Here is a 19,464-nt window from a genome sequence, read left to right on the forward strand (position 1 = left end):
ACGTGGCGGGTCCCTCGGGCTGCCGCAGCAGGTCGCGCCATGCTTGGGGGCATCCCTGGACTTGACCCCTGCATCGGAACGTTGCGGTGGCCGGCTCGCCCCCCAGTGGCCTGGGACTGAGCACAGCACTCGACTAGGGGGACAAGTGGAGGCCGCGGACCGGGGCGGGTCCCGGAGACCGCAGTGGTGAGCTGCACGACCCTCGACTGCGAATCCCAGTGTGGCCCGAATGATCCCTTGGGCTGGGGGGACGACGGACAACGCCTCGGTGTCGGCGGTGTGGAGCTGGTGAGCGGCGCCCGAGCGGATCCTGCACCGGACCATCGGGGATCTTCGCCTGGGGGGGGGCCCGGACGCTCGCAAGAGGACAGTAGGGTCTGGGGGGGGACCACTGGGACGGCGGGGGCCCCCCACCGGGTCGGGCAAACCGGCTGTCGGCCCTGGTGCACATCACAAGAGAATGGGGATGCCGGAGCAACACAGAAGAGGTGGCAAGAGATGGCCAGCCGGTGGCTGAGATGGGGGTCGATGAGAGGTAGACAAGCTCAGGCCGAGACTGACTGGCTGTTCTGGGGGCCTGACTATACCCCGAAGACATAAGGCAGCGGCGCACATGCAGAGGGAACTGGGATTGGAGACTGGCCCGCACCAGGAAGCTTGTAGAGACACATGGGACAAATAGATAGGGCACCGGACCCTTGGGGAGTGGAGAAGTGAGAACCCCCCCTGATTAACGGAGGGGTGACAGCGGCTGCGGTGAGCCCTGGCGGAGGGCGCTGAGGAGACCGAGCCCCGAAACCCATAACAGAGAGGTCCTACCCTGAACGGGTGCTTTAGTCATATAGCTGCGACCTGCAGATGCCATCCAAAGCCCGGAACAGAGGCAATATGGCGAGCCGCAGAGTCCCAGCTGAGCGCAGTGGCGAACACAGTGGAGACCCACACCACACAACAGTACAAGCCACCCTTGATAAAATACTAGGGCGGTCATTCCAACCGCGGTGGGCGGCGGTAGCCGCCCGCCTGGCGGGAACCGCCGAATGACCGCACTGCGGTCAAAAGACCGCGGCGGCCATTCTGGCTTTCCCGCTGGGCCGGCGGGCGACCGCCAAAAGGCCGCCCGCCGGCCCAGCGGGAAAGACCCAGCAACGATGAAGCCGGTTCCGAATGGAGCCGGCGGAGTTGCTGGGGTGCGACGGGTGCAGTGGCACCCGTCGCGATTTTCAGTGTCTGCAAAGCAGACACTGAAAAACATTATGGGGCCCTGTTAGGGGGCCCCTGCACTGCCCATGCCACTGGCATGGGCAGTGCAGGGGCCCCCAGGGGCCCAACCACTCCCGTTCCCGCCATCCTGTTCCTGGCGGTAAAAACCACCAGGAACGGGATGGCGGGAAGGGGGTCGGAATCCCCATGGCGGCGCTGCAAGCAGCGCCGCCATGGAGGATTCGCTGGGCCAGGGGAAAACCGGCGGGAAACCGCCGGTTCCCCTTTTCTGACCGCGGCTTTACCGCCGCGGTCAGAATGGCCCAGGAAGCACCGCCAGCCTGTTGGCGGTGCTTCCGCGGTCGTTGGCCCTGGCGGTCGGTGACCGCCAGGGTCAGAATGACCACCTGGGTGCCACTGAAGACACTAAAACAACCCTGCAACATGACATCAACCAGGTGGCGGTAGAGGTGGGCCTCCTGAGAGCGGACCACCAGAAGTTAACCGACAGAGTCAGTGAGACCGAAAACAAACTTTTGGAAATTGCTCCGAAACAGGAGACTCTGGAAGCCACAATAACTGACTTGACCGACCGGGTCCTGCGCCTAGAGAAGTGGGTTGAGGACGCAGACGGGAGAAACCGCAGGGACAAGGTATGGGTGGTGGGTCTCCTGGAAGGCACAGAAGGGAAGGACATGGTGGGGTTCCTGGAGGAGTGGATGCGGACGGTGGTGACCCCCGGGGGCCTGACCCCTTTCTTCACCCTGGAGCGAGCGCACCGAGTGCCCTCGAGACCCCTAGAGCCGGGAAGACCACCACGGGTAGTGGTGGCAAAGCTACTGCACTACAGAGACAGAGACACCCTCCTCCAGCGTGCCAGAGAGGCTGTGCCCTTTAATGTAGCGAACGGGGAGGTGACATTGTTCCCGGACTTCACGTTGGATGTACAAACCAAAAGGGCCTCCTTCTTGGCGGTGAAGAGAGTGTTGAGGGAGGAGGGGATCCAGTATTCGCTACTCTTCCAGGCCAAACTGAGGGTAATTGCCAATGACAAAACCATGTTTTTCCTGCAACCCGATAAAGCATGGGGATGACTGGAGTCACGAGGATTGGGAGAGGGGTGTCGGGGGGCGGTGCCCGGGCCGGGCCGGGCGGAGCCCCCGCAGAGGACAGAGGAGACCACGAAACAAGTACCACACACGGGGTGAGCCGACCAAGGTGCAGAAGGAACTCGCTAAGACGGCGGCCTTGGAGGAAGCGGCCTCCATCAACAAGGAAATATCATTGCAGGAAAGCAGTGGAGGAGAATCAGACCGGGCCTCTGTGTCCTCGGTGGGGGACTCGGGTTGCTCCCCGCCCGCTCCGAGAGTGACTCTCCAAACGGCAGACAAGCTAGGATAAATGAGCCCACGAATGGGCCCTGCGGCGAGGAGTGAGGTATGAACAGCATGCCCTATCGGGCATTGAGCTCCCACCCCCCACAGGTGTCTCGTCCACTCAGATGCGGGTGGCGAGACCTATATTTCACTTGTTGACTAAGTCGCACTGTTGCGCTCTTTCAAGGGCTACCTACAATTTGAGAGGCGCCCTGGGAAACGGGAGTTGGGAGTTACGAGTTTCTTTTTTTAAAGGTGATGTCGCGTGCGGGGTCACAGATATCTGGGACATGCGGACCAGGGCTGGCTGTTGGGTTCGGCCGGGCGGGGGGCACAGGACCTGCTACGGACATGTCACTGTGAGAGACTACAATATATTAACATGGAATATGAGAGGAATGGGGTCACTCACCAAAAGACATAGGGTTCCAGCCTACCTAAAAAGACGGGGCATACATGTGGCCTTATTACAAGAAACTCACCTTGTGACCACTGAGATTGATAAACTAAGGAGAAGGTGGAGGGGGCAGATTTTCACCACCAAATACTCAGCATTCGCCAGGGGGGCTCTGGTGTGGATTAGAGCAGGGGTTCCATTTGAGGTCACCTCGACAGATATTGATCAGGAGGGCAGGTTTGTGACGGTTAGGGGGAAGCTACATTGGGTCCCGATAGCACTAACCAGGGTATATGCCCCTAACCAGGATCAGATCCCCATTATGCAACGTCTATCGGGCCACATCATACGCAGACAAGGGGAGGAGCTACTGATCGGAGGGGATTTTAACAGCACAATGGACACTGACCTGGATCGTTCTACCCAGCCCCTGGTGGGTGCCCAGGCGCATAAAATAGCAAAGAATCCGAGAGAGTGGGTGAAGGCTTGGTAGCTGGTGGACGTCTGGCGCAGTCAACACCCCAGAGATAGGGATTACTCCTATTACTCCTACCTCCACCGAGTCCACACCAGGATAGATAGGATAGTTTGCTCCACTGCAATTGCACAAGAGGTGACACGGTCGGAATACCTGGGGCGCACCCTTTCTGACTACAGCACCCTCATGCTTACACGGAAAGCGACCAGTGACAGGCCGCCAATCCCAATATGGAGGCTGTCCCCAACAGCACTAGAAGACCAGGCATATAGAGAGATGCTACAATCTCGCCTGGCGAACCAGATTACCATTAATAAGGGCACGGCATCTGTGCGGTACGTGGAGTGGGAGACTCTTAAGGTAGCGACCAGAGGTTTCTGTTTGGGAGCCCAGAGGCGATTGAAAAAGAAGCACTTGATGCCTACCTGCACCCAGTGCCCCTAAACAGGTTGGACCAGAGGGGGAGAGAGGACCTGGGGGGTCCGTGACCCTAGGGGAGGTACAAGAAGCCATTGCACAATTAGCAACAGGGAAGACCCGGGGTACGGACGGACTCCCAATGGATTTCTATAAGAAATACTCGACCTTGCTGGCACCCCAGCTGGTGGAATTGTACACAGAGGCATTTCAGAGAGGCCGATTGCCGGACACGATGAGGGAGGCATTGGTGATCCCTCTCCCCAAGACAGACTCAGATGACGCTTCAGTGACAGATTTCCGCCCATTATCAATGCTGAATAATGATTTTAAAATCCTCAGCAAACTTATGGCCAACCGACTGTTACCACACATATCTAGTCTGATCCATGAGGACCAGAATGGGTTTGTACCCGCATGCAATACCTCACTGAACCTTAGACGCCTATTCGCTATCCTGCACATGCCGCATGGAGAGAGACCTCCCGAGGGGACACTCCTGGCCATTGACTTCGAGAAATCTTTCGACTTGGTCGGATGGGACTATTTGAGGACTGCCATGCGCTGAATGGGACTGGGGGAGGACTGGGTGAGATGGGTAGACCTATTATATGAAGCCCCACTGGCTAGAGTGAGGACGGGTAGGATGATATCGGGAACCTACCCTATACATAGGGGCACCAGGCATGGGTTTCCACTCTCCCCATTGTTGTTCGCGCTGGCAACAGAACCACTGGCGGCGCGGCTAAGAGTGGAAGGCAAGGGAAGGGGGATTGAATAGGGACAGGACGAACACATTGTATCCCTTTACGCTGACCATATCCTGATCTACTTAAGAGACGGTGAAACAGGACTGCGTGGGCACTTGAAAACCTGGAACGTTTGGCAGATTGTCCGGCCTGCGCCTTAATAGAAGTAAGACTTTTGTATTCCCACTGGTGGCGGGTGGCTCACGCCCCCAGTCCTGCCCAGAAGATATGGTGTGGGCGCCACATTCCTTCAAATATCTGGGCATACAGGTGTTCCACGACCTCAGGGACCTAAGGGAAGGCAATGTGGGAAGGGCACTTAGATCGCTCCGCGCCTCTGTGGGATTCTGGAGATCTCTTCAACTGTCCATAATGGCCAGAGTGGCATTGTCCAAGATGGTTATGCTGCTGCGTCTCCTCTACTGCTTCACTAACCTGCCAGTACTACTCCCGCAGTTGTGGTTCAGGGAACTGAACAGCCTCCTCAGAGACCTCATATGGGATGATGGACGCAGACGTACAGCACTAACCATTATGTGTAGGCCGACCAGTGAGGGGGGTCTTGGAGTTCCGGACTTTGAGTTCTACTATCTGGCGTGCCAGTTACAGTGGATTCCCAGATGGTGTTCTGGGGAAGGCCGGGTGGACAGGTGCAATAGCGGTGGCAAGATAGGGATAGAGCGGATTATAGCACAAATAATTGGCAGACGAGTGGAGGCGCAGGAGGAGACCATTATGACAAAGATAGCCCTGGCGTGCTGGAAACGATGCCTGAGACATATGGGGGTGGGTACCCCTACTCTGCTGCTCTGCCTCTGGGTGTGATGACCCAGGGTACGAAGGAAGGAGTCCTTCTGGGTTCAGGACTGGGGATATGGGCCAAAGCTGGTGTAGAAAATATTGGGTATCTCTTCAACAATGGGATATTAAGAACTTTCACAGAAATGGCCGAACAGAAGGGGATACCTTCTGGCCAATTCCTACTACACCATCACCTGCTGCACCACATAAAGACACACTGGGACACAATTAACGCTGAACCTCCCGCACAGCGAGTCTTGCACCTCTTGTTGACATCAGGAACCGACTGGCACCTGGTATCCGGGTTGTATAAGACACAATGTGAGGACACACTAGACCCACTGCAGACATTGAGGGAGCGATGGGAAAAGACAATAGGGAAAGATCTAATGGAGGCCGAGTGGAGGAGGGTCCTGGCACACCCACGGGTGGTTTCACGGAACACCAGACTATGATACATACAATACAACTATATACATAGAACACACCTCACCCCGCACAGGCTGAACCTAATCTATGAGGGTGAACCCCGGGGATGCCCTAGATGCCGAGAAGTAGACGCGGACCTGGACCATATGATATGGCACTGCCCCAGGCTCCAGCGGAGCTGGCGGGCAGCACTGACTCACCTGGAGGGTCTTCTGGGTGTTGCTTTGGAGCCAACCCCCTCTATGTGTTTTCTGGGCCTGTACACGGGTACCTCACTCGGAAAGGTGGGCAACCGATTCCTCAGTTTGGCTTTAGTTTTGTTCAGAAGGCAAATCACGTTGGGATGGAAGTTGTTGAGGCCCCCTCTTGTGGAGGATTGGAGACGGGACTTAATAAAATGGGCGAAGGCTGAACTACAGGTGCTGAAAAGTGAGGAGGCCCGATGGGTACGGTTGGAGCCCCTGGCCCCTGCATGGGAGGAAGTTCTGATCAGATGGGAAGGTAGGGTATGGGAAGAGGGACCACAGACAAGAGGGTCGGGGTCCAACACGGACCGAGAGGAACCGGAACAGGTGGAACGCACTGAGCCATAGTATTGAGGGATGCAGTTGATTGCACCCTTCCCTCGCAGTAGTCAAGGACAAGGTAAAGGAAGGAGGTGGGCAGAACTGGAGAATAACAGAGGACCTGGACCCCCTTGGGTAGGCAGTGGTACAGGATTGCCCCATCCCAGTCTCAGGGCACACCCAGACGGATGCGTAGCGGTGGAGGAGATGCCTGGGGGTGGTGGTTCCCTCCTACACCGGGCCCACGGCACTCCCCACAGCAAGGTAGTGGTCACTAGATACACCCCACCGCGACCCACCACTCGTTGCCATTTGGCACAGTTAAAAAGTACCAGGTTGGTGTGGCACTGAGATAGGATGCTATAAAGCATAATACATGACCATATGAAGACACTGAGTATGAAGCACACAGGGATAAGTTTATGCAAAACACAAATGCAGGGAATACATGTGGACTTACAAATTACTCGTCTGAACTCGAAAATAGAATGGAAAATACTTGGTCATCTCTGAATGCAATGATATTAATGTATGCAATAATTGAAAATGTTTGTACACACCAAAAGTTGGAAAATGTTAATAAACAAAAGTTTAAAAAAACAAACAAAAATAAAACGTAGGTTTGTCGGTCCTTGAATGCGTAAAATGAATTTCTCTGAGAACAATCCTATCACTTTGAACCATTGCTTTAAAGTGTTGAGCCCAGTTTGTCTTATTGAAACTGTTTTCACCTAGCAAGATTCTAGATGACTAATTTCGTACAACCCTTACCCCAAATTAATGATACCTAATTTCATAGTCATATTAAATAAATTGTCAGGTTCTTTGTTTTTGTGGTTTTGGGTCCATGGGATAAGAGCTAGATCCAAGGTAGCGGTCTTTTGAAAATTGGGCTACTGGTTGGGGGGAGGGGAGGTAAATCGTACTGAAGCAGAAAAAACAATCCTTGTCAGGGTTAAGGCACAAGGAAACCCCAAATTAACCTGTGCTTACCTCTCTGATAGATAGCTACAAGCACTCACGCTTAACTCAAAGGCAATGTGTTAAGCATTTATGCAGCCCTTCAAACAGTAATAAAATAAAAACAAAGCAAAAGTAAATCCCACACCAATTTAGGAAAGTAGAGTTGAATTTAATAAATGATTTGAGACCAAAATAACAAAGCTCTAATCAGTGTAAATAGAGATATGCAATTTCAAAGTTTCAATTAAAAATAATGCCTGGAATCACAGTGCCAACTGTGGTTATCTCGCCATACTGGACCCGGACAAAGTCACAAGTTCAGGCCAACCACAATGGAGTATGGGCCATATACAGGGACCAGGTTAGGCCTGCTGAACAAATTACCTTAAATCCTGGTTTCGGAGCATTAAGAGATCCAACTTCAAGAATACGTCATGCAGTGGTGATTCGAAGGGACCTGCAGGACTGCAATGCGGAGTCCTGTGTCACTGTGGAGGCTTCTATCAATGAGGGTTTTTTTTTAATGTGGAGGCCTGTGTTGAGGATGCATCGTGCAGTGACTGTTCCAAGTCAGCTGCAGGCTGGGATGCTAGGTCTTGCATCAGGGATGCATTGCGCTTCATTGGTTCCAAGGCAGCTGCAAAGAGATGTATCATGTTGCATCGGTTATGCTCACAGGACCACAGGTGGGCCAGCAGAGTACCTTCAGGCCCACGTCCTAGGGTCCAGGACTAGGGTATCACCATTGAGGGGTAGGACTCACACCAGGAGTCAGAGTCCAGGTGCTGGGTTCAAGGTGGATGGAGCATTTTTTGTTCCTGATGCTCTGATCAGGAGGCCAGCCAAATAGCCCTTGGAATCACTCTGGTGGTCCTGGGATCAAGATGCAGATCCAGTCCTTCATACTCAGGCAGTAGAGCAGCAGGACAACAGAGTAGCATTCCTTCTTGTAGAGCAGCACAGCAGTACTTCTGAGTATTCTACAGGGCTAGAGGTGTGCTCAAGAGTTGGGTCTGAGGATCCATCATTTATACCTGGTGCCCACTTTGAAATAGTAGTAGGTTCTGGAGGTTTCCAACCCCAGAGTTGTGTGGGATTTTCTGCCTCCCTGCCCTTGTCCCAGCTTTGTTTAGGATCACAAAAGACTAGTGTCAAACCATTTGTGAGTGTGCTAGAGCAGGGCCTTTGTGCTATGCACGTGTGGTAGGTGAGCGCTCCTCCACCTCATCAAGTCAGGGATGGCCCATCCCGCCAACAGACATTCCCCCTTTGGTTCACTGTCTTGGAGCAACACACACAGACCAACTGCCAGCCACAGCTAGTGATGTGAGCCAGCAAACAGGCTGTAAGCACCAAATTGTTAGGACAAGAAAATGCCAACTTTCTAAAAGTGGCGTTTTACCTAAAAAACAACTCTACCATTAAAAATGGTTTTAAAATACAATTAGATACCACCAAACTCAACATTCCTACTTCCTCCGATTCGAACGTTATCACATATTAAATGTAATAAGTTAACCCAATGTTATCCTATGGGAAAGGGATGTCTTGCAGTAGTGGAAAAAAAGTTTAAGAGTTTTTCACTACAAGGACATGCCTAACCTTTTAAGTACACTGTACCAGGTCCTATGGGCTGCTTAGGGCCTACCAAAGCAGTGCTTATAGGGTTTAGGCCTGGCAAAACGTTTATTATGCCACATCGAAATGGCAGTTTAATCTGTACACACAGACTGCAATAGCAGGCCTGGGACATGTTTAAATAGCTACTGAAGTGAGTGGTACAATAAGTGCAGCAGGCCCATTAGTAGCATTTAATTTACAGGCCCTGAGTACATGTAGTACCACTTCACTGGGACGTACAAATAAATTATATATGCCAATTGGGTGTAGACCAATTTCACCATGTTTAAAGGAGAGAGCACAAGCACGTTAGTACTGGTTAGCAGTGGTAAAGTGCACACAGCCAACAAAAATGAGATCAGCAAAAATAGAGGAGTAACGAAAAACGGCTTTCCGGTCTAACACAGTCTATACCTCATTATGAAATGTTAGAGAATGTGGAAGGCATGCTCACCCACTTCACTCACTTAACCATTCACTACAGTTGGAGTTCCTGGGCCAAAGGTGTAGCAGAGCCACCATTTATTCATGTTCCCTGCGGTTGAACTGTGTTCATCTAACTCCCTTTGGGCAGTCACCCTGCCATATGGTAAACTGGAAAATTTCTACCATTTTACACCCAGAAAATTAAAAAATTAGAAAGAATGTACTACCTTTCTATGACAGGTAGCAATAAGCTGTGCCATATTGTGAGTGTCCAAAAGGCACACAGATAGTTTCTTTGGAATGAGCGAATCACTGAAGCAGTTCATGGTAATTGTCCGTTCATCAATGGCTATTTCTATTATTTGGAAAATGACATGAAAACGTTGTTAGTCATATTCTTAAAATATATCAAACATAATTATAGGTTTTAGCATAAAAACTGAAAGTAGTAGTATACCACCTTACAGAGTGCTGTCTTTACGGTACTTAATACTACCATATTATTAGCCAAATATTGATGTTTCATAGAGCTTTCCTTTTTTTTCAGAAGGGAATCCTTGTGGATCCGAATGTGAAGCATTACAACACATATGAGAGTTCCTTTGAAATCCATCTCCTTGAACACACCTGCATACCAAAGCCTGAACTTTCCTTCTCCAAAACCTGGGTTCCTCTCAGCATAATTATAATTGTTTTAATAATACTTGGATTATTATCTGCTACTCTGACACAAATGAAACTACTGGTTTTGGCTTCATTCTATCCCAGTAAGGAAAAGGAACGTCTTATTTACCTACACACAAAACTACTGAAGAAAAGAAGAAAACCAAGATCCCAAAATGAGAACCAGGACATAAGCAAGTTAGTGAAGACTGTAAGTTATCAATTTATTTACATATTACATTGCATTGTAATGTTAGATTTCTATAATACTAATAATACTACTGCTACTACTCATACAACTACTACTACTACTACTATTACTACTACTGCTAATAATAATAATTATAATAATAATGATGATGATGATGGGTGTTTACTTAGTGTTTGTGAGAAACTGGGTTGTTGATTGGCTGGGGTGTGAGCCCTGATCAAGCAGCAACCATAACCTTTGTCAGGGTGAGGTACAAGCCAACCCTAAATTAATGTGTGCTCAACTCTGTGGTAGCTTGGCACAGAACAGTCAGGCTTAACCTATAGACAGAGTTTAAAGTGCTTGTGAAACACTTCAAACAGTAATAAAGTGAAAACACCACACAAAAAGGTTCCGACAATAATTTAGAAAAATAGAAGCTATTTTAAGAAATAAAACAAGATCAAAACGACAAAAATATGTAGAACTGTAGAAATGCAATTTTAAAGATTTTAATGAAAATAGCATCATATAGCACAAAATGCCCCCTGTGGATATCTGACCGTGCAGGATCGGGCCAAAGTCACAAGTTCAGGCTGGCCGCGATGGAGTGCGGGCCAGCTATAGGGACCCAGTTAGGCCCGGTGAACAAAGTACCTTAGATTCTGGTTTGCAGAGCATTGTGAGAATCCAAGTTGAAGATGCATCGCACAGCTGAAGGGATGTGTTCGTTCTGAGATGGTGGTAAAGCTGCGATGCAAACTCCTGCTTCGTCATCTAGGATCCCGTTGATGTGGTTTGCGATATGAAGTCCAGCATCAAGGATGCAGCGCGCCGTCAGGGTAATGCATCAGTTCTGAAAAGCTGCAAGGCTGCGATGTTGAGTCCAGTGTCGTTGAGGCTGCCGTCAATGAGGGATGCGAGGGACTGTGCCAAGAATGCATCGAGTGATTAGTGGTGATTCTGATGGACTGCAGTGGCGATGTGCGTCTTTGCAACAGTTTCAATCCACCCAACAGCGAAGATGCATCAGTTCTGCTCAGGTTTGGGCCACGCAGCAGAGGATATGCGTCGGTACCACTGGATCCACAAAGGCAGGCAGAACACCTTAAGTGCACTTCCAAGGGTCCAGGACAGGGGTGGCACCACTTGGCAGAGTCGACTCACAGATAGCAGAGTCGAAGTGCAGGTGCAAGGTTGTTGGAAGCCTGTTGTGACCCTGAGGCTTTAGATAAGGACGCCAGTCACTCGCCCTTGGAGTCACTCTGGGTTCTATGTTCAAGAGATGCAGGTCCAGTTCTTCTCACCCAGCCAAGAGGGCAGCAGACAGCAGGTCAGCACAGAAGGGCAGAAGTTCCCTGAGAGCAGCAGATCAACAGAGTACAGCGGCCCTTCTTCCTGGCAGAGTATAGACAGGTCCAGCAGTATACTGATGTGGTGGTGTCGGAGATCCAGTATTTATACCCATTTGTACCTTTGAAGTGGGGAGAAGTTTTTAGAGACATGTCTTTGAAGTGCCCAGTGTCCTGCATTATTAGCCCTGGCTCCAGTCTAACACTGGGGTATGCAGCCCTTTGTGTGGAGACAGGAAACAACCTATTCAGGTGTTAGTGGGATTGGGCCCAGAAACTCCCCCGCATCCTGCCAGTGATGGCCCATCCAGTCTCACCTAAGCTTCCCATTGTGTGTGGCTGTCTAGAAGGAATACAGAAAGCTCACCTGTCACCCACACCCAGCCGCTTGACCCAGAAACAGATTGCAGGCACCAAATGGCTTAAGCAGAAAATGCCAACTTTCTAAAAGTGGCATTTTCAGAACTGAATTTTAAAATCAAACTTCACTACAAGTTAGGATTTTGAAATTGTGATTCCTGAGACACCAAACATAAAGGGATCACCTGTTCCCATTTGGAAATTACATTTATGAAATGCAATAAGGTCATTTCAATGTTAACCAATGGAAGTGGTAGGCCTTGCAGTACTGCAAAACAAATTGAAGAGGTTTTCACTACCAGGACATGTAAAGCTCAAAGGTACATGTCCTACTTTTTAAATACATTTCACCCTGTCCTCTGGGCTGTCCAGGGCCTACCCTAGGGGGTGACTTATATGGGCCTGGAAAAAGGTTTACTTTGCTAAGTTGAAAGGACAGTTTAAAACTGCACACACAAGGTGCAGTGATAGGCCTGAGACATATACAAAGGGCTATTTATGTGGGTGGCACAGTCAGTGCTGTAGGCCCAATGGTAGCATTTAATTTACAGGTCCTGGGCACAGGTAGCGCGACTTTACTATGGTCTAACATGTAAATTAAATATGCAAATTGGATATAAGCCAAGCTAATGTTTTAGGGATAGTACACAAGCACTTTAGCACTGGTTAACAGTAGTAAAGTGGCCAGAGTCCTAAGGCCAGCTAAAATGAAGTTAGGAAAAACAGGATATCTGAAGGCAAAAAGTTAGGGGAAAACTGCACCAAGGATGCCAGATCTAACAGTGTTCTTACAGCACTTCTGTTGTTTCCAAGCACTTTATAACTCACTATGTTACTCAAACTGTGATAGTCATATAGTGCTTCATACCCTTGACAAGGTTGAATGTTCTAACCATGATGATGAAAAGACAGATATTTTTATATCCACTTGCCTTGCACATCTGTACTGTTGTAGTTGTGAGACCCTTACTTCAGAATTCTGTGTGGTCACAGTTGTTTAGCATTGGTAGCACCAATCCATCTAAAAGCTAGTCAGTTTAGGGTTAGGTTTAGCTGTGGCTTCAATTGCTATATCCGTATGGGTTAGAATGGTGGTTCACAAGGTTCCGGAATCAGGTCATCCTCCTCCAGTCAGCTAGACTAGATCCCACCCCAAAAGTTAAAAGTCTCCCTTCCTTCTCATGCATCTAGGATGAACATAATTGGTTAGAAGCTTCATGCCAGCATGTGGCAGGCAGTAGCTCCACGACCAGGATGCTCTTTTTATTTCCTCCCAAGTGTAAGTATGTCTTTTAGGTTTGCATGTAGTCACAGCACTTTTATCCCCTAAATAACTAAACCAATCTATGAAAGCTTTCACCGACATTTATAAATACATTGTAAAAAAACTGTTTATATCTTAAAAGTTAGAGGTTAAAATTACATTAAACACTGTGCAAATAATTTTCAGAAAAACGTTTTTGAATCATTGAAAGTGTTTTTCCATATTTCCTTTCATTCACAACAATTTTATTTGTGAAAGTAGGAAGCTCTTTGTTAATGCCTGGGATTCAGAACTCTATGTATGTATGGCAGAGAAAGGGATATTGGACTTCAAACAGAATTCGGCAGAGTGAGAACTACTCCATAAATACTTATTGCATTTACCTGCTTCATTTAAAGTGGGCAAAAAGCAGGCTTTGGTACACCAGAGCCTCAGCTCCCCAAAATAGGAAGAAGATTGAACACAAAACAAGAGAGTCGATCATTTACATGCTGGTTATGTGGCACCACCAAGAAAGTGACAACAGTAGCTAAACCACCTTTCGATCTCCTCTCATGGAGAAAGAACATTTGTTGAGAAAATGGGTATAAGATTGCAACCAAACTAATTATGTTGATACTTTTGAGTATGTGCATTAGCTCTTATATTGTCCCCAAGTATTGGTAGTCCCGATGAATCTTCAAATTGCATGTGGAGAAACATGTAGACATTATAATAACATGTTTATTTTAATATTTGGTATATTTTTGATACCTTCAGGAGTGACACTGGTATATTTGTCTGACACAATTTTTAATGGACATTGGGATATTCCTATAGTGCTTTCTGGATTGGGGAACTCAGTCAGACAATGGCCTCAAGTGCAATGAAACATCATAGGATTTTCAGGTTGTATATCAAAATAAACTTTGAAAAATAGTGCACTGCCGTAATATTGTAGGAAAAATATCAAAGACCCAAATATTGAGAAGAAAAGTGCATATAAGTAAGAATATATATTTAATATTCTTAACCCCATATCCATGTACTATGATGATAACTGTATCATCAATGTACATATATGTGGAGTAAAGTAAAGTAAACCTATTTGTATCTATATATTATTCTATTCACATATTTTGGTCCTCAATAGTTTTCCTAGAATCTTATGGTGGCACAACATTTTTGAAATAATATTTAGGTGGAATTCTATTCTGAATCACCGGTTATGGGATGTATGGGAAATACCTAACACAATGGAGGGTGAGAAATCTCCTTTCAGCCATCCTGTCTGCTGGACTTTCCATGTACAAGGCTGTAGCTGAGTCCATTAATTTGACACTTTCTGACGATCTAGACCCCAGAAGGCTTCAAACTCTAATTCTAGTCTCCATCTACATCAAGAATGCAGCACAATAATGGTTGCAGCCGTTCAACCTGACCAGAAGATCGTACCTCTTCTCCCCAGTGCCCTCAAATCGAGCCATTGGAGTCATTGGGATTGGCTGTGGAGCGAATTTGAGTTAAATTGCAGCTGAAGGGCTCTTTTAAAAAGGCCAGATATAACTACCTTTTCTACCATGAAGGAAAAGCAGCAATTCAGACGACTCTTCTTTTCTTTGCCCCCACCAGCGGGTAATGGAGTGGTGGTTCAAAGGGATAGCTGTGTTGCAATTCCTTTTTGAATAGTCTGAGTGGCACCAATACCTTTCTCATGCCAAAAAGGGTTTCCAGGAAGCATGTGTACCAAATCTCATCTAACTTCCTTATTGGTCACATACATAAGCCTGAACTGAAATAAGTTGGTTGGTTAATTATCCATGGTAGTTCTATCCTCTGAGGATTCCAGCCTGGACAATGCAAAAATCCTCAGAGCATTAAAACTCAAGTAAAAAAAATCTCTTTGTGTTGTGAGTTGAGACACTGCCCATCCATTTGACTACATGACTACATTCTAGGAGGAGGTGACACACAGAGTGAATGCACTGCTAGTGTCATGACCTGCTTGTCATCTGTACAATTTCCCATCATTTGCTCTTAGACCCAGATTTCTCTTGCACCTCTACAAAGCAAACCCTGTTCTCACTGTAGTATTTTAATTTGTCCAAGGATGAGCTGGCTACTTATATTTTGTGAGTTGACAGTGGACCAAGAATGAGCTCTCCTGTGCTCTCTGGCCCTTTATATGGAGCAAGTCTGTCATCTCTGCAGGCTCACCTCTTGGTTTGAAGATAGAATAGCCCAGACAACAGATATTAGGTTTGTATAGTTTGGTGTATACCTTCCTACGGATCTCGTGTGATCGTGCTTTTGTGCTCCAGGTGAGCATTCTGAAACCTTTTGTATTTAAGGCTATGGGAGAAATGTTTTCACACATCTGGCCTGAATTGATACCTCTTATTCTTGTCTGGGTTGTGTAGTTAGTTGCTGCTTGTCTTCATTGTCCTCATTTTGAGTCCTTATAAGCCACGCTGGAGAACATTCTTTAGTGAACATTATGCTGGGCCAAACGTTTAGAGGTTGGAGGCCTCAATCTTCTACCTTCAAACTAGTCACAGAGGAAGATATGAGCCTCACCATTGCTAACACCAGGTCTTCGTGGTCCCCATCAGACCTCTTTCAACCCTTTCTTGTCAAAGGGCATGCCAAAATACCTATTCCTCTTTGGCTAGCCACCTTTGCCTACTTTTCAACAACCATGATCTGACTCTGGAAATCTGAAACCCATTGCGATAAACACATCTACCTTTTCTTGATAAATTATTGCTGATCAGTACTGCCATTTTGTTTGAGAAATGTACCTTCGGAAACCAACTCCTGCATGAGTTCCATCGTGGGTTCAGGTCAGGATAGAGCAGAGAAAGCTCAATGCTCACTTTCCTACTGGTATTTTGGCAGAGATAAATGATCCCCTCTCATACTGTTTAACTTATGCTTTTCATCTGATACCATTGACTATGATATTCTCCTAAGTCAATAAGTGACAGAATAGGCATCAAAGGTAGTTTTCAAATGGCTCAAATCTTACCTCTTAATCTTATTAAATCACAATACATTAAAATATGAAGCTCTCTCTCATCAACCTCAGATTTGATTTTTAGGATACCCTCAAAAATCCCAGCTTGTCCCAGCTTGTCTCCATATTATATAATCTCTACGTCAAGCCCTTCAGTGAAATCTGGGGGCAGATTTACGAGCTGTTGGAAATGGCCTTCTACAGAGTGACCCTCAAACTTGTTTGCCATGCTCCTCCTATTTCTGCTGGAGTTTTGCTCTTAGTGGCCTTAGGACTGCTAACCAGTGCTAAAGTGCTTGAGTTCTCTCCGTAAAACATGGTTTAATTGTTTTATACCCAATTGGTTATTTAATTTACATGTATGTCCCTTGTAGAGTGGTATACTATATATCCAAGGCCTGCAAATTAAATACTGCCAGTGGGCCTGCTGCACGTATTGTGCCACCCACCTAAATAGCACTCGAAAACTTGTTCCAGGCTTGCCATTACAGCCTGGATGCAGTGTCACACTGCCATGTCGACCTGGCATTCAAAACCCCTTGCCAAGCCTTAAACTCACCTTTTATTACACATAGGTCAACCCTAAGGCAGGGCAGGGTGTTGTGAAAATAAAAGGATATGCATGTACTTTTACGTTTTGCATGTCCTGGTAGTGAAAAACTCCCAAATTAGTTTTTTACTTCTGTGAGGCCCACCCCTCCTATGGGACAATATTAGGGATTCCTTATTACATCTAATAAGCTGTAATTCCTAAATGAGAGGAGGTAGCTATGTCATGTTTGGCAGTTATGGAAATGTAATGGTAAAGTTGGATTTATCATCAAAGGTTTGAAAATGCCACTTTTAGGAAACTGGAATTTTCCTATCTTCAGCCCTTTGTGCCTGCAGCCTGTCTTGGGTCATATAAATAGGCCTACCAACCCTGTATTGTCACTACAGCCACCTTGGAGCCAGGGCAGGGGAGTCCGGAAACTCCCAGAACTCCAAAGAACCTTTCCATTAACTTCTCCTATCTTCTAGGAAAGTATACTTCTGGACCTCTGGGTACTCTGCCAGGAAGAAGGACTGCTGTCCTGCTGAAGGCCTGCGACTCTGCAGGACTCCTGCTTTGACTGTACCAATCTGTGCCTGCTGCCCTCTTGCCTGGGAGTGAGAAGGACTGGGCCTGCATCTCTCCATCCCAGAATCCAGAGTGACTCCAAGGTCTAGTTGGCTGGCCTTCTTATCTGAAGTCTCAGGACACAACCACCCTACTCCTTCACCTTGACTCTTCTCACTGTGAGTCTGCCCTGCCAAGTGGTGCCACTCCAGTCCTGGATCTTTAGACGTGGACCTGAGATGCTTTGCTTCAGCAGAACTGACGCATCCTCTGCTGCAGGAGCAGAACTGACACATCGCTCTGCAACCTGGACTTTAGGTACTTTGGTTCAGTGGGCTCAACTAGGTTCCTGTAGCCGGCTTGCACTCCATCGTGGTTCTCCTCAACTTTTGATTTGTCAAGGTCCAGTGTGACCAAATATCACCCTGCAGTTTAAATTTTAAAAATTCATAGCTCAAGTTCTGCTTCTTGGATTGTTGTCATTTTGGTCTTGTTTTATTTATTAAAATAAGTTCTATTGTCATACTCTCTTGTGAGATCATTTTGTATGGTGTTTCACTGTTTTACTGTTTGAAGTGTTGCACAAATATGTTACAAATCGCCCCCAGGTTAAGCCTGACTGCTCTGTGCCAAGCTACCAGAGGGTGAGCACAGGTTAGTTTAGGGGTTGCTTGTGCCTTACCCTGACTAGGATTGTGGTTACTTCTTGACCAGGGCACAGACCCCCGTTAACCAACGACTCCATTTCGAACATTAACCTTTCACACAACACAATACAGCAACCAAAGAACAATATGCCACCTACTAAAATATTTAGAGCTTTTGCTCTCTCCCTTAGTGCTAATGTACTTTAGGCTGCCTTGTGTCAAAGCTCAAACCCTTGCATCATGGTGCAAGGGTGTGTATGTAATGTCATACATAGTATTTCTACTGTAAGGGTACCCTTTCTGTACAAAATGCTATGCTTTGACAAAGATTAACACTTTCAGCCAGTGCCTAATTTGCAAAAGACAGAGTGCTGATGCCTGAACCTCTGGTCTGAAGCCTGTGGGCAGTGCAATTAAATGCCAGTACACTGAATAGAAAGGCTGGTAGCCTTAAATCAACCTCATGCCTTTTAATCGACTACCAGGCACTTCCTGACTTTAATCTCTCTCTTGCAGTTTCCTGTTTCCTCTCCTTGGTGATTTTTCTCTGCTTTTCTCTTTCTCAGTGCCGTAATGAAACTTGAGGGGGGTCCCCTGTAAAGAACATGAAGGGACCCCCTCCAGAATCACTGGGGAAATCTCAGGCCATGGTGCTGTGCTGAGGGTGCCTCTGAAGCTCAACTCCCCACCCCCAGCACTGCAGGGGGGCTGTGGTGGCCTTTGTTTCACCACTGCGCTTTCTCCTTCTTTATAACTCATGCGTTTTTCCCTATCTCGCTCTCAGGAAACATCTGATGCCTAAGAATAAGTGCTAGACTCCAAAAATAAGTGCCCATGCCCCCCGCCGGCATTCACTGGCTCAAATTAAGCACTGTATTGTATGTGTGCTGTACAGAACAGCACACATGAAAACAAAAAATTTTAAAGGTTTGATGGAAAGAAATCTTTTTTGTAACATCGTGCCTGCCTCGAGGTGGCATATTTTTTAGTGCAACTAAGGCCCATATTTATACTTTTTTGTGCCGCTTTTTTTTTTTACACAAAAGCAGCACAAACTTACAAAATATAATTGTATTTTGTAAGTTTACACCGCTTTTGAGTAAAAAAATGACGCAAATGTGGTGCAACAAAATAAATATGGGCCCAAGTTACTTGGTTTCACATTAGACAAATTAATCAAATTGCACTTTCTTGTCAAGGGAATCATAGAGAGTGCTAGGTATCAAATGAAGCAATGTTAAAGTCTTCCTCTAAAACAGACTTTCAATTAGCTGTCAAGTCTGTTTTTATCATCAGTCGCTTAACATACTGTACTACATAATGGCCTGCCTGCAATATTCCTAGCAGTTCTTATCACATTTACAGCATGGTACTGTAAAATGTGTACAATATTTGCATTTCCCGTTAACTTTCAGCTTGATAGATATTTGCCTTACCAGCTTCAGTGTTAAACATGATGTTGCTACCCC

General features: G+C 47.1%; 1 protein-coding gene across 1 annotated transcript in view; it reads left to right on the plus strand.

Moving 5' to 3' along the window:
* Positions 1 to 19,464, plus strand: part of DCSTAMP (dendrocyte expressed seven transmembrane protein) — an 89,829-nt gene that overhangs the window by 66,271 nt on the left and 4,094 nt on the right. Inside the window, exons 2-3 of the mRNA XM_069219234.1 lie at positions 1,662 to 2,240; positions 9,973 to 10,299. Coding sequence (XP_069075335.1) covers positions 1,662 to 2,240; positions 9,973 to 10,299 — 906 coding nt within the window. The remainder of the gene's footprint in view (positions 1 to 1,661; positions 2,241 to 9,972; positions 10,300 to 19,464) is intronic.

Source organism: Pleurodeles waltl, chromosome 2_2 (genome assembly GCF_031143425.1).
Source record: "Pleurodeles waltl isolate 20211129_DDA chromosome 2_2, aPleWal1.hap1.20221129, whole genome shotgun sequence".
Taxonomy (NCBI): domain Eukaryota; kingdom Metazoa; phylum Chordata; class Amphibia; order Caudata; family Salamandridae; genus Pleurodeles; species Pleurodeles waltl.